The sequence below is a fragment of the Betta splendens genome, chromosome 16 (genome assembly GCF_900634795.4).
Source record: "Betta splendens chromosome 16, fBetSpl5.4, whole genome shotgun sequence".
In the NCBI taxonomy this organism is placed as follows: Eukaryota; Metazoa; Chordata; class Actinopteri; order Anabantiformes; family Osphronemidae; genus Betta; species Betta splendens.
Genome location: NC_040896.2, coordinates 2,046,003 through 2,060,397, shown reverse-complemented (window position 1 = coordinate 2,060,397; position 14,395 = coordinate 2,046,003). Strand labels below are relative to the sequence as shown.

The 14,395-nt window shown below is 47.9% G+C and overlaps 1 protein-coding gene across 2 annotated transcripts in view; it reads left to right on the top strand.

Moving 5' to 3' along the window:
- The first annotated feature begins 14,080 nt into the window (after positions 1-14,080).
- Positions 14,081-14,395, top strand: part of rbm42 (RNA binding motif protein 42) — a 4,852-nt gene continuing 4,537 nt past the window's right edge. Inside the window, exon 1 of one of the 2 annotated variants that reach the window (XM_029129560.3) lies at positions 14,081-14,323. In XM_029129560.3, coding sequence (XP_028985393.1) covers positions 14,280-14,323 — 44 coding nt within the window. In that variant the 5' untranslated portion in view covers positions 14,081-14,279. The other variant, XM_029129561.3, reaches the window with a different exon arrangement.

Below are 14,395 nucleotides of genomic sequence, written 5' to 3'. Positions count from 1 at the left end.
CACAGGTGACTCTTGTATGTTGAACAGATGAGTCCTCCCACTCCTTCAGGGGGAGGATGAACTCCTCCGTGAGTGTTGTATGCGGTGGTGAGGCGGTGAACAAAGTCATCAACTGATTCCTCTGGTTGTTGTTTGCATGTAGTGACTTTAATCATACAGACTTTGTCGGGGAACGCAGTTTCGAGGTGGGTGACAAGCGTCCTCACTGCGGTAACGAATCCATCATTTAAGTTGTTTGTCCAGTCTTTGTGTTTGAGAGCAAGTGTCACATCAGGCAATTGTCTAGCCAGCTTTTGGTATTCACAAGGTGCAAGACGTTTGGCCAGGATGCGACGGATTTCAGCTCCAGTGGGTCTGTACTCCTGGCAGAAAGCTAGAAGATTGGCACCAAATGTCTTTCCTGATACAGTGATGTCTGGGAGATTTTGAGCAAAGTCAGCTATGTCAGCGCTAGTCCATGGTCTGTGCACTAGCATGCTTCCTTCAGGGCCGGCCACTTCCACCATGGGCAAGCTGATTTCTGGAGCTACTGGTGTGTTGCTCCTTAGGGTACGAACGCTGGTAGTTGCAGAGGCAGCACTCGTAGTGGCGGTTGGTACATGGGCACAGCTTGTGGCAGTGGATGATGTAGGAATGAAGCCGATAGGTGAATTGGCCCAGAACGCCTGTGCATCCATTCCAGGAGTTGGTGTAAGATTCACACTGTCCTCCACATGCTCTGACTGCTCTGCAGCTGATGTTACAGCTCCTGATGACAGAGGTTGGCCAGGCTGTTGCTGTGGGTCAGGCTGTTGTTGTTGGTCAGGCTGTTGTCGTTGGTCAGGCTGTTGTCGTTGGTCAGGCTGTTCACCCTGCCCGGGCCTCCTGCTGACGTAGAAGGAGTCCAGGTCGGGATTCACCTTGACCGCGCTCAGCTCTGCAAAAGGATACAAAGCAGAAACAGTGGGAGCGCTCTGTTTCTCATCATGGTGTGTGTGTGTGTGTGTGTGTGTGTGTGTGTGTGTGTGTGTGTGTGTGTGTGTGTGTGTGTGTGTGTGTGTGTGTGTGTGTGTGTGTGTGTGTGTGTGTGTGTGTGTGTGTGTGTATGGTGGCAGTGTGCGGGCTTCCACAGAGTTGTTATCTTTTCTGCCAGCTACGTCACCACTCTCGTCCTTTCTCCCTCCTAACTCTTTTTGGCATTTCAGTCTTTCCCTGCGTTCTGATTCTTTAACCCAAATTTCAAGGCATCTGTTGTTTAATTCAATTTCTTCTAAAGTTTTAACTTTGATCGTTCTACTTTTACGGAGCTGTTTCTCCTTCTCTTCTAATTTTTCTTTTAAAGCGCGTATGTCCTTCACACTGAGTGATCCACCTTCTTGAAACCCATAATGTTTTGTCCAGTCGTGAAGACATGATACGCACTCATCACCATATTTACGTCTCATTAATTTTGTAATGCTGCAGTCTGGTGGTGGAGACTTAGATCGCCCCGAACCCATCTTTCAGAGTCCCGGCGGTTTCCTGCCTTAGATTTTTATGTGTTCCGGCCGGAACCTTTTCCAAAATTTCTCTTCCACGGACGTCTCCGCAGAAAGGGAACCGCTCAGATCAGCGACAGGGTTCTCGGAAGTGGTCCCTCACCGTCAGGCCCCTCTAAGACCCGGTTCCCTCGTATCTCAAAACCACTTCCCCCTGCAAACGCGCTCCGTATTTCAGAAGCCGTCTTTTATTTTCTTGTCCACTCCCTTTGGACTGCGCTCAGATCTGCACACTGGTCTGTATCCTCAGTACAGACAAAACAAGCTCGGTCCCACGAGCCAACCCTTAGCAACCACCGTCTCGGCCACCAGGGCAGACTTTGAACTAATTAATTTTACCCAAATATTAAATTTAAAATAAAAAAATATATATATTATTTTTGGATGTTTTCAGCCAAATAGTCGTTTTAGAAATATTATTATCTCTAGTCCTAGTTATATTTTCTTGTGTCGTTGTTTTAGTCTAATTGGGGATGTTTTAGAATTAATTGTTATTTGCCTTACTTTCCCTAAACCAAATGATCAGAGCCAAGTAAACCCCGAATACCTGAAACCAATTTCAAACCCGTTTCTCTTTTTTTTTTTTTTTTTTTTTCTTCAACAAGTCGCAACAAAACGGAATCTCTCTCACCGGGCCAAGTAGAGGTTGGATTTTGTGTTCGTTGGATTTTGTGTTCGTTGGATCTCGTCAGAGGCGATCCAGACGGGTGAGCAGTCCTCCCACTCAGAACAGCTGTAGAGGTTTGGAGGCTGAGCGACCCTAGTCCTCAGGACCGCCGTCCCTGATCACACCGTCCAGACGACCTGCAGCGGATCCTGTTCGTAGACGCCAATTTCTGTGGTGGAAATTTTCCATAAAGAAGTAGATGAGAGAGTTGTCCTTTTGTGCGATTTATTGAAATAATAAAGAAAGGATAAAATAAAAATAATGGGGAAAGCACATCAAAAAAAAAGAAAAACCAGCTGGGGAGATCAGTGCACACACCACGGAGGTATAATGCAAAGAGCCCACGATCCTCAAGTTGCTTCTGCCTTTTAACCTTTTTCCCTGGACCTGGTGGAATCTCCTTATCACAATGTGGGTGAAGATGTTCATATTACACAGGGAATAAACAAGGCTACAGCCTTGGGTCTGGTGAGGCATCAGACAGAAAGGAGCCAGAGCCCAGGGTTAAAAGGCAGACTCAGGCCATGAACAATCGGTCACCTTGAGAGGGAGATACTGTAGATTGTCTGTCTGAGAATGTTCAGTTCTGGGTCTAATCAACAAGTACAGAATGCATGGTTGCTATACAGAGTCAGAAATGAACACAAGAAGCATTAAAGTACAATTTTTCCATTACAGACACCTTTGTTGTTCTTGAGGAAGTTCCTGGCACATCTGTAGATCAGACATCAGAACATCACACAGAACCCAATTGAATATCAAATAATAGCATATATGGTGAATACAATGAGAATACAATGGCGTCAGTTTCATGACAGTTGGTGCATCTGAACCAGAACTTGGTACTTTGTTCAAAAGAGTTTTCCTTTTTATTAGTTCACATTCCTGGTTTACGATCCAGATTTCCTGGGCTAGTGGGACAGTTCATGGGTCTAGGTTGAGAAATTATGAGAGAAGTCTTGGTCTGGTTACTGATAAGGTGGTGGAGGACTCTGGTGAGATTTAGGTGGTGTCACCTAAAGGTGTCCATGGTCTTTTGATGTGCACGTAGCCACGTGTGTGTTGTTTATGTTAAACTCACCATTCTGTTGTGAGAGGAAACAGTGTCCTGTGGGATACACAAGAATTCTGTGTATTCTTATCTTCTAGTGAATCACAGCTTTGTTTCTGTGGAAGGGAGTGAAGCTTACAGGTGGTGTTCAGTTACCTAGGTCCAGGCGTGGATTGGTACAATACCATAGGATTTTTACTTGCGCAGGAGTGAGCAGTTTACAGCAAAGGCAACTTCTTTCTTATGTGACAGAATATTTGAGATAACAGAGAGTTTGTGCAGGGTCTGCTTTACAGTAAGTGTCAAGAATTTCAACACATAGCAAAGGTGTGTAAGCATAAAAGCAGGTGTGCAAGGTGTGGAAATAAGCATGAAATGTGGAGGTGGTGCCAAACCGAGGTGCTGCAACTGTGGTTAAGACCTCAGTTAGATTTTGTTGTTAGTGGTTATGTTGCTTTTAGGTGTAATGAAAAAGGATGGTGTGGGTGGTGGGTGCATTACGCTTGTTAAGAAGAGCATTCCATGTTAAATGGTGGCAAGTGGAGTAGATTTGGAATATGTTGTAGTAGAGATGGGGAAGAAGAGTTGCTCAGTTGTAAATTTCTATAATCCAAGAAGTTAGCATTAACTCGATTAGGGGGGTTGAAGGGTTAAATAAGGAGATGGTTGTTGTATATGGGGATTTTTATGTGTACAATGAGCTTTGGGGGAGTGATCACACTGATAATAAAGGGAATGTGGTAGAAGAACTAGTTGATGTAAAGAATCTTGTTTGCTTAAATGAGAGTAACACAACTAGGGTGGATGTGAGCATCAACAGGGAGTCTGTGCAGGACTTGACTGTGGTGTCAAGTCAGCTGGCTGCACGAAGTGAATGGACAGTATATAAGTCGGAAACTATTAGTAGTGATCACTATCCAGTGAAGTGATCGCTATCTAAATTAATGGGCAGGTGGTGGCATTTACTGTGTGTGGAGGAGGGAGGTGGGCTATGTGGGAGCTGTTTAAGGAATTAAGTGATATAGAATTGAGTATGGTAGATGAGAATGTGGATTTAGAGGGGTTTAATAGTGTTAGAGATGGAATTAGGAAGACTGCTCTCATAGTCGTTCCTAGGAGTAAAAGAGGAGGTGGGGAAAAAGCTTTTTTTTGGGAATGACGTTTGATTTCAGAATAACATGGAAGAAGCAATTGGCAGGGCTGGAGTGGGGAGCTGATGCTATTTCACTGAGATGCATTCATAGGACCTTGATACGGTCTTGTCTAGACTACGGAAATAAAGCATACGGTTCAGCGGAAAAAACACAAGCTTGATATTATTCAATCCAGAGCCATGAGACTGTGTATCGGAGCGACTAAAACTTCCCCAGTGTGTGCCATGCAGGTGGGAATGATGGAGAATCTTCTATGGTTGTGTAGAAAACAGATTTTAGTTAACTACTGGTTAGGTTAGGAAGGGTTTATGTGTGACCATCCAACAAAAGAGATTTTGAAGGAGTGCTGGGAAAGCTGAGACATAAATAAGGGGAGTTTTGGTCGGGGGGGTGTAGAATCAGACAGAGAAATGGATGTACTGGAGAGGAAGTTTAGTCCGATGGTATTTTGTCCAAAGACCCCAATATGGAGAATAGAGAGTGCTGTTGTGGATCTGAAGATGTTGAGTATTAAGAATGGAAATGAGAATGGGGATTCAAATATGGACTTTTTTGTATGTGGGAAGGCAATACCCTAGGTTCATTCATGTATATACAGATGGCTCTAAGGATCCCAGAGCTGACAGAACCTATGATGCAGTTACAGTGCCAAGTCATACAGTAACACAGACATGGTTAATAGAACTTCAAATGACCTGAGTGTGTTCTCACTTGAGATGTATGCAGTGTTATTAGCGTTAGAGTGGGTTAAACAGTATAGGCCAGGTAAGGTTAATATGTAGCGATTATGCATCTGTTCTGCACAGTATTAGGGCTGGAACATCTAAATATAGATAGGAACTACTGATGAATATACTGTCGTTATATTCAGAAGTAGTAGTGGAACAGAATGTAGTAGTTCGGTTTGTGGGGACACCGGCTTGTGAAGGAAGGGGCTCCGTGTCCTCTGTCGTTCTCTGTGCCTGTGTCGGCCCCGGAGTGCTTGGGGGTGCTCAGGTGAGCAAGGCTGCCCCCGTCCCTGGCGGTCCACTCACCGTGTGCAGGTGCAGCTTTGGGTGGTCCGGCACCGACTGCCTCAGCTCCTAGTGGTCCAACCACATCTGCCTCAGCTCCTGGTGGTCCAACGTGTGCCACGTTTGCATCGGTTCCTGGTGGCTCGGCGTCCACCACGTCTGCATCGGCTCCTGGTGACCCGGAGTCTGCCACGTGTGCTTCGGTTCCGGGTGGCCCGGCTCCGGTCACGCCTACTTCGGTTCCTGGTAGTCTTGTCCTGACCACGTCTGTCCTGGCTTCACGTCTGGGTTTGTCCCTGGTTCTGGCTCTGGCACCACGTATGTCCTTGTTTCTGGTTTTGGCTCATCAGGTTTTGGCTCTCATCTCATCCACCTGGCTGCTGGCCTCGACCTTGGCGCAGCCTGCCGCGGGAGTGGCGCTGCCTTCTGCGTCGTTGCCCGCTTCAGCGGCCCAGCCTCTAGGGCGCCTCCCTGCCTGGAAGAAGTTGTCGCCTGCCGCAGCGGTGGCACGGTCTCTGCCGTCACCAGCTGCCTCAACCCCTCAATCTCCTGGAGCATCGCCCGCCTGGAGGATGTCGTCGTTCGTGTTGGGTCATTGGAGGCATCTTGTGGAGACATCGCCCTCCTTGAACGCTAGCTCAACCCTTGGGCACCCTTGGGCCCAGCGGTTGCTGGGCAGGATCTCCTCTCTTCACCACCCTCCGTGAGAGGGGAGTTTGGACCTTGTGATTGTTCCTGTGCCTTGGACTTGCGGAATCTTGTGTATGGGACTCTGAGTCGTTTGTTATCTGGTGGGGTTTTCCTTGTCTGTCTCTTTTGGGCGTGAGTTTCTTTTTTGGGAAGTTGGTTGTGGTATGGTTGTGCCCTCCTCTGCGCGGGTTTGTTTTAAGTTTTTGCCCTCCACCAGTCCTCCCTCCGCCCACCGTGCTCGTTTTTTTGTTTTTTTTCGGCGTCTGGGACACGCCCTTGGGGGGAGGGTTCTGTCATGAACTTGGGCTGTTCCTGTGTTGTTTTCTAGTTTGTCATGTTCATTTCCTGTTTTATTCTTCGGCGTTCCCGGTCTTGTTTACTGTCTGCCACAGTTTGGTTCACTTAGTCATGTGTCATACTTCCTGTTTTATTTTCATGCACTTCCGGTTCTGTCCTTTGTTTCCTTTCATGTGATCACTGTTTCATGAGGAGGCCCTTCCCAATAAAGTTACACTAGTTTACCTGAATTACAGTGTTAGGGAGTACGTGCCAAGGCCACTGATATGTTTCAACTGCCAAAGTTTTCGGCATACAGCTGCAATATGCAAAGGAAGAAGATCATGATTATGACCAGTGTGACCGTAAACAAAGTCCAAAGTGTTGTAGTTGTGGAGGAGAGCACAGTATGGCTTATGGTGGGTGTGAAGTTTTGAGAAGGGAAAGGGACATACAGCAGGTGAGAGTGCAGAGTAAAGTCACGTATGCAGAGGCAGTGACAATGGTGAACCCGAGAGGACAAGCTGAAGAAAGAGGAAATGCACGGAGATCTATTTAGAGGGACCTTGATCAGATGAAGAAAGGGAAGATAGTGTTAGATCTGAAGAAGTTAGTCACTTTTAATGCAGGTGTATTAAATGCAACTATGGAAGTTAAGTCTAAACCAGAGGATTTAGCTTATTGTTAAAGCTGCGGCCCATCATCTTGACATCAGAAGATTGACTTTGGAGGAGGTAAGGCACAAGCTGAGACGAGTCAAGAACAGTCGGGACCTGGATAATCTTGATAATGATTCTATTGCTGCAATGGAATAGGAGAGGTTTGCTGGCTAACGGACAAGGAAGCAATAGGGAAGTGGGTGTTTAGTAGGGCGGGATGAGAATTGTTTACATATATTTGTGAGAGAGAGATGTGTAAAGTGGGCTTGAATGAAGATATTGAAAAGATTTATTAAAAAATTAAGATAGCACTAGTAGAAGCTGCCAATCAGGCAATTCCTAAAAGTAAAGGATGATAGAACGTAAAGCAGTTACCCGGTGAACAGATGAATGTGGCAATGCTGTAAAGAAAAGAAATAAAGCTCTGAGGGTGTTAAAAAGAACTCATAATTTCTGGCATTTAATTGAATATAAGAAAGCACAAGCAAATGTTAGGAAATGAGTATGCAGGGCAAAAAGCTTTATGTAATAAAATAGGAAGAACAACACCGGTTAGGGATGTTTGAGGAATGATTAAAAGTATGAAAGAAATTAGGAAAGAATCCCAGTATCCAGTATTAAAGACCGGTGAGGAAGTACAGTAGGTGGAAATGATGGCAAAGGAACTTCCAGGAATTATAGGACCATAGCACTGACCTTGCATCTATGTAAAGTAATGGAAAGGATGATCATGGATAGATTGACGTATTTCCGGAGTCAAAGGGAGTTCTTTCCCCTCATCAGGGTGGGTTCAGGAGAGGCAGAAGAACCATGGACCCAGTGATATGTTTAGAAACAGAAGTCAAGAAAGCACAGGTTAATAAAGAATCAGTTCTGGCAGTTTTCTTTGATGTAGAGAAAGCAAAATATATGGTCTAGAAGGAGGGACCTATGATTAAATTGCAATAGGAGTATTAGGAAGGATGTTTAATTGTGTGAGAGATTTTTTATCTAACAGATGTATCCAGGTTAGGATTGGAGCAGAGTATTCGGTGGAGTATCATGTTGATAATGGCACTCCCCAGGGTAGTGTCATTAGTCCACTACTTATTTTTTTATTATGATAAATGATGTTTTTTCTCAAATCCCAGAGAACATAAAACGATCCTTATTTGCAGACGGCGGAGCACTGCGGAAAAGAAGGAAAGTATCACCTAAATTAAACAAAAGATACAAGAAGCAGTTAATGTGGTTGAGGAGCGGTGTGGTGGAAATTTCCCATTAAGAGGCAGATGAGAAAGTTGTCTTTGTCACGTCCTGACTTTATATCCGCTTTTATGTTGAAAGGACTTCCTGCTAACGTCACATCATCAGCTGTTCCCTGTCTGTACCGGTTCTCATTATCCACACCTGCACCCCATCTGCTATCAGTCCGCCTCGTATTTAAGCCCCACCTCTCACCCTTGTATTTTGCCAGATTGTTGCGTGTTATCACCACTTTCCAGCGTTCGTTGATCTTGTCCTGTCGTGTATCGTGCATCCTGTTCTTGACCTCTGATTCCGAGCCTGCCTAGTCCCTGCCTGTCTTGTCTGCCCTGGTTATCTACTATTGCCCGTTACCGACCTTGCCTGCCTGCCCGACCACGACTCTTCAACCAACGACTTGGTATTGTAATCAGTCTCTCGTGTATGACCTTGCCTGTCCCTGATGCAGTCTCTGCCTGACCTTGTCTAATCTTGTATAACCCCCCCCCCGTGTATGACTCTGCCTGATCTGGACCCTGTACATGGAATAAACTATCCTTTTAACATCTCCAAGCTGTATTGTGCTGTGCATGTGGGTCCGTCATCTACAACGCCCTGACAGAACAATCTGGCCAGAAATGGACCCAGCCAGCATAGAGAGGCTCCGCGCTGTGCTCTCTGCTCAGGAACATTGACTCAGCGAGCAGGAGGAGAAGACAAACTCCGCGGTCCAGAAACTGGCGGAGTGCGCACTTCGTCAGGAGAACGTGGTGGCAGGACTCGTGGAGGCGGTGGGCCGCCTCGCTCCAGGAAACCCCAATAGCACCGTGCCGATCCAGGTTCCAGCAACCGCAGCAGCGAGCGCGCCTGCGGCGACGCCACCGGTTCCCTCTCCGGCACCAGATGTACACCTCGGGGCGCCCAACCGCTTCTCCGGTGAGTCCGGCGACTGCCAGGCATTTCTCACGCAATGTGAGATTCATTATGAACTACATTCTCCCGCGTTCCCCACGGAGAGAGCCAAGGTGGTGTACGCGGTTTCGCACCTGACCGGGGAAACGGAGGCTTGGGCAACTGCGGAATGGCAGAACGGTTCATCCTGCATGTCGTCTTTTAGAGCCTTCTCAGTGGCTTTAAAGCAGATCTTCCAGGAGATCACGCCCGGAAGAGAAGCGGCGCAGAGGTTTGTGAATATTCGACAAGGAGGGAGGACCACGGCCAAGTACGTGATCGCCAGCAAATGTCTTTCATGTTGATACCGTGTCATTTCTGGGTTTTATCGTGTCCCAGGGCCGGATCCAAATGGACCCGGCAAAAACCAAGGCGGTGGAAGATTGGCCGACGCCCCAGTGTCGGAAGGATGTGCAACATTTTCTGGGTTTTGCCAATTTCTACCGTCGCTTCATAAGGAGGTTCAGCAGCATCGTGGCTCCCCTGCATAGACTAACCTCTCCTAAGACTCCTTTTCAGTGGTCAGACGAGGCGGAGTCGGCATTCCAGCACCTCAAAAGGAGCTTCACTACCGCCCCCGTGCTTCGTATGCCAGACCCAGTGTGCCAATTTGTGGTGGAGGTCGACGCCTCGGATTCAGGGGTAGGAGAGGTGCTCTCGCAGCGTGACCCAGCCGAAGGTAGGCTTCACCCCTGTGCATTCATGTCCCGTAAACTATCTTCGGCTGAGCGAAATTATGATATCGGGAACCGGGAGCTGCTGGCATTTAAGCCCGCGTTGGAGGAATGGAGGCACTGGCTAGAGGGGGCAGCACAGCCATTTTTGGTCTACACTGACCACAAAAACCTTGAGTACATAAAGACAGCTAAGAGGCTAAACTCCCGCCAGGCCCGCTGGGTGCTGTTCTTCAGCCGTTTCCACTTCCACCTATCGTACCGCCCAGGATCAAAAAACACCAAACCGGATGCTCTCTCTCAGCTCCACGAACACCTAGACGCCCCGGTGGAACCTGATCACATCCTACCGGCAGGCTGTCTGGTGGGAGCAGTGACTTGGCCAATGGAGAGACGTGTCCAGGAAGCCACCCAGGGTCTCCCCAGACCTCCTGCATGTCCCCCCAACCGTCTGTTTGTTCCCCCAGGTCTTAGAGGGGAAGTAATCCATTGGGCCCACACATCGGCCATCAGCTGCCACCCTGGGGCACCCCGCACCGCGTTCAGGGTGGGCAAACGATTCTGGTGGCCATCTATGAAGGCACACATCCGGGAGTACGTGGCCGGGTGCCCCACGTGCTCGATGCACAAGCCGTCCCACCAACGACCCGCCGGCCTCCTGCGACCGTTACCAATCCCTCATCGGCCGTGGTCACACGTAGCGCTGGACTTTGTCACCAGACTGCCACCATCAGCAGGTAACACGGTGGTTATGACTGCGGTGGATCGGTTTTCAAAGTGTGCACATTTTATCCCTCTGCCCAAGCTCCCCTTAGCCAGGCAGACGGCCCAGGCCATGATGGACCATGTCTTTCGCCTTCATGGATTCCCTCAAGACATTGTGTCTGACCGCGGACCCCAGTTCGTGTCCCGGTTCTGGAGGGAGTTCTGCGCACTCCTGGGGGCCGAGGTTAGTCTCTCCTCGTCTCTCCTCCGGATACCACCCAGAGACCAACGGCCAAACAGAGAGAGCCAACCAGCAACTGGAAGTGGGACTGCGGTTGTTGGCCTCAAAGAACCCCGGGTCGTGGTCCAGGAAATTAGTATGGGTCGAGTTCGCCCACAATACCCTGCCCTGCTCCTCCACGGGCTTGACGCCGTTCCAATGTGCGTATGGCTTCCAGCTCCCTATGTTTCCGTCGTTGGAGAAAGAGGTCCACGTCCCTTCGGCCCATGCACTGTTGCAGCGATGCCGACAGACGTGGCTCCGAGCCCGGAGGACGATGCTTCAGGCCCAGGCCCGCTACAAAGAGGCAGCAGACCGCAAGCGGTCCCCGGAGCCCACGTATGAGGTGGGTGACCAAGTCTGGCTGTCAACTAAGGACCTGCGGCTCCAGGGGTCATCACGTAAGTTGACACCACAATTCATTGGTCCATACAGTGTAGCCCAGGTTATTAACCTTGTGTCCGTGAGACTCTCATTGCCCAGGTCCATGAGAGTACACCCCACCTTCCACGTCAGCCGGCTCAAGCCTCACCGTTCCTGTCCTCTGGTTCCACCGACTCAGCCTCCGCCCCGGGTGGTGGACGGTCACCCGGTCTACTCAGTGCGGGAACTCCTCGACTGTAGGCGACGAGGGCTTCCAGTATCTGGTGGACTGGGAAGGCTACGGGGCGGATGAGAGGTCCTGGGTCCCGGCTCGGGACATCTTGGACCGCTTGCTCATCCGGGACTTCCATCAGGCGCATCCGGAGGCTCCTGCCCCGGACGGTTTCCGCCAGGACGCTAGGGCGGCGACGGGGGCAACGCCTGGATCCGGTCCCTCCTCCTGAACCACCCTTCTCCTGCCCTGGTCGGGGGGGCTCCCCGTGGGCGCCGTGGGAGACGCCCTGGGGGGGCGGGTACTGTCACGTCCTGGCTTTATATCCGCTTTTATGTTGAAAGGACTTCCTGCTAACGTCACATCATCAGCTGTTCCCTGTCTGTACCGGTTCTTATTATCCACACCTGCACCTCATCTGCTATCAGTCCGCCTCGTATTTAAGCCCCACCTCTCACCCTTGTAATTTGCCAGATTGTTGCGTGTTATCACCACTTTCCAGCGTTCGTTGATCTTGTCCTGTCGTGTATCGTGCATCCTGTTCTTGACCTCTGATTCCGAGCCTGCCTAGTCCCTGCCTGTCTTGTCTGCCCTGGTTATCTACTATTGCCTGTTACCGACCTTGCCTGCCTGCCTGACCACGACTCTTCGCCCAACGATTTGGTATTGTAATCAGTCTCTCGTGTATGACCTTGCCTGTCCCTGACGCCGTCTCTGCCTGACCTTGTTTAATCTCGTATAACCTCCCGTGTATGACTCTGCCTGATCTGGACCTTGTACCTGGAATAAACTATCCTTTTAACATCTCCAAGCTGTATTGTGCTGTGCATGTGGGTCCGTCATCTACAACGCCCTGACAGTCTTTTGTGGGATTTATTACAAAAATAAAGGAAAATAAAAATAATGGGGAAAGCAAATCAAAAACATGGGTGTTAATCGTGCACATCAACAAACCAAAAACCAGCTGGGAGATCAGTGCACACACCACAAAGGTGTGATGCAAAGAGCCCACGATCCTCAAGTTGCTTCTGCCTTTAAACCCCTCTGTCCGACTACGATGGAACGTCTGTGTAGCCCAATCAGACTGCATGCACCATCTCATCCCTGTCGCCGTGTGTGGAGATGTTCACATGCTCACACCTGCATCGCTGATGTCCAACTATCAGAGAGGAAGGAGCACTAAGTCTCAACAGACAGAGAGAGACAACTCCCCGGCCTTGGGTTTGGGAGCTAGAGTCGAGGGTCTATCAGGCAAAGACAACCATTGAACAATGTAGGTGAAATGTCAAACACATAAAACAGAAGTAAGACAAAACAGAAGATATTAATTGCAGAACATAAGTCATAAATCATATAATACCTGCATAGAATAAGGAAGAAACAATTTTTCCCTTAACAGCGGTCATATTCATGAGGGTTTAGATTTTCAGTGGAAAAGACTAAATCACATATAATTACCAGGGAGAAGAAAGAAATTAATGAAGTGGAGGCACAAATGTATGGACAAATACTGTAAGGTTAAAATATTTAAGTTCTTGGTAGTGTGGTTTCATTCAAAACTAATTTGGAATGGAGCACGTTAGTAAAGTCATTAATAAATGTAGAAAGGTGTTAAATGTAATGAGATGTCTACCTGGGTCGGGCTGGGCAGCAAGTAGAGCGGCATTGAAAAGTATGTATATAGCATTGATTAGATCTGTCCTGGACTATGGGAGTTTGGTGTTTGCGTCAGTGGTCGCTTCAGATGTTGGAAGTAGTCCAGGCACAAGCACTGAGACTATGTTGTGGTGCGATTAAGACCACGCCTATTGATGATGAACAGCTAGTGATAAGCTAGTGATGAGCTATTGGGCTAATTTAAAAGGGCACACTAAAAATCCAGCATCAAAGATCCTTATCCCAAGCTGGGAAGTGAGAAGGGAACGAGCGAGTGTCTGATATGGAACATCTCATCTGTTGGAAATGAAGTAGGATTACACCAGAAAACATTCTCCCCTACAGTGACACTGAAAGCAACTCCTGCATGGTTATTTTTGCAAGTATCAGTTGATTTAGATATGTTAAATAGCGACCATCTACCAAGAAGACCAGCACAATGACTGTGTTGGTGGAGGAACGGATTCATGCGTTATATCACGAATATACTGAAATTTACACAGACGGCTCCAAAGATCCCATTACAGGAAGAACCCGGTTTGCATTTACCATCCCAGCTTTACAGGTATCCATTAAGCAAAGAACATCTATCAAAGATCATCTTGCAGTATATACAGTAGAATTGTTAGCCATTACAGCAACATTACAGTGGGTAGAACAGATGAAGCCAAGCAAAATCCTTCTATGCTCACATTCCAGTTCAGCTTTAATTTCAATAAAATAATTTAATTTTGGACGCACAAAGCTGAATCAGACATTACGTTTAATGGGAAAACACCAGTCAAGGCTATGTGATTTTTGTCAGGTGGAGGAATCAGTGGGGCACATGGTGTGTAACTGTCAACAGTACATTTTAGCAAGGGACAGATTGACGAGAACATAGACAGCACAGAGTACCGGAATTCACACTACAGCAGATACTCAGTCGGTCAGGAAGTTATAGGGCACTAGTCTTGTTTCTGAGGGGAATCACAATGGTTGGATAGAATTTAGGTAGAATTTGTTTTTGTTTGTTTGTTTATTTATTTTTCCTGATTGATCAACTCTGGTCTACACTCCAGCATACTAGGTGGCGGTAATGCACAATTAAGTTGGTTGCCACCGGCCATTTAAGGGACAGGAAGGAGAAGAAGAAGAAGAAGCGAGGAGGTCATTTTACAGTGACGTATGTCGCGAGCGTCCCAGCAGTTCGGGTTGACGCCAGTGTTTAGGTAACCGGTACTTTAGCTATTGTGCTGTTGCTAGCTTAACTAGCTTGTTACATAACGTTATTTAGCTACATG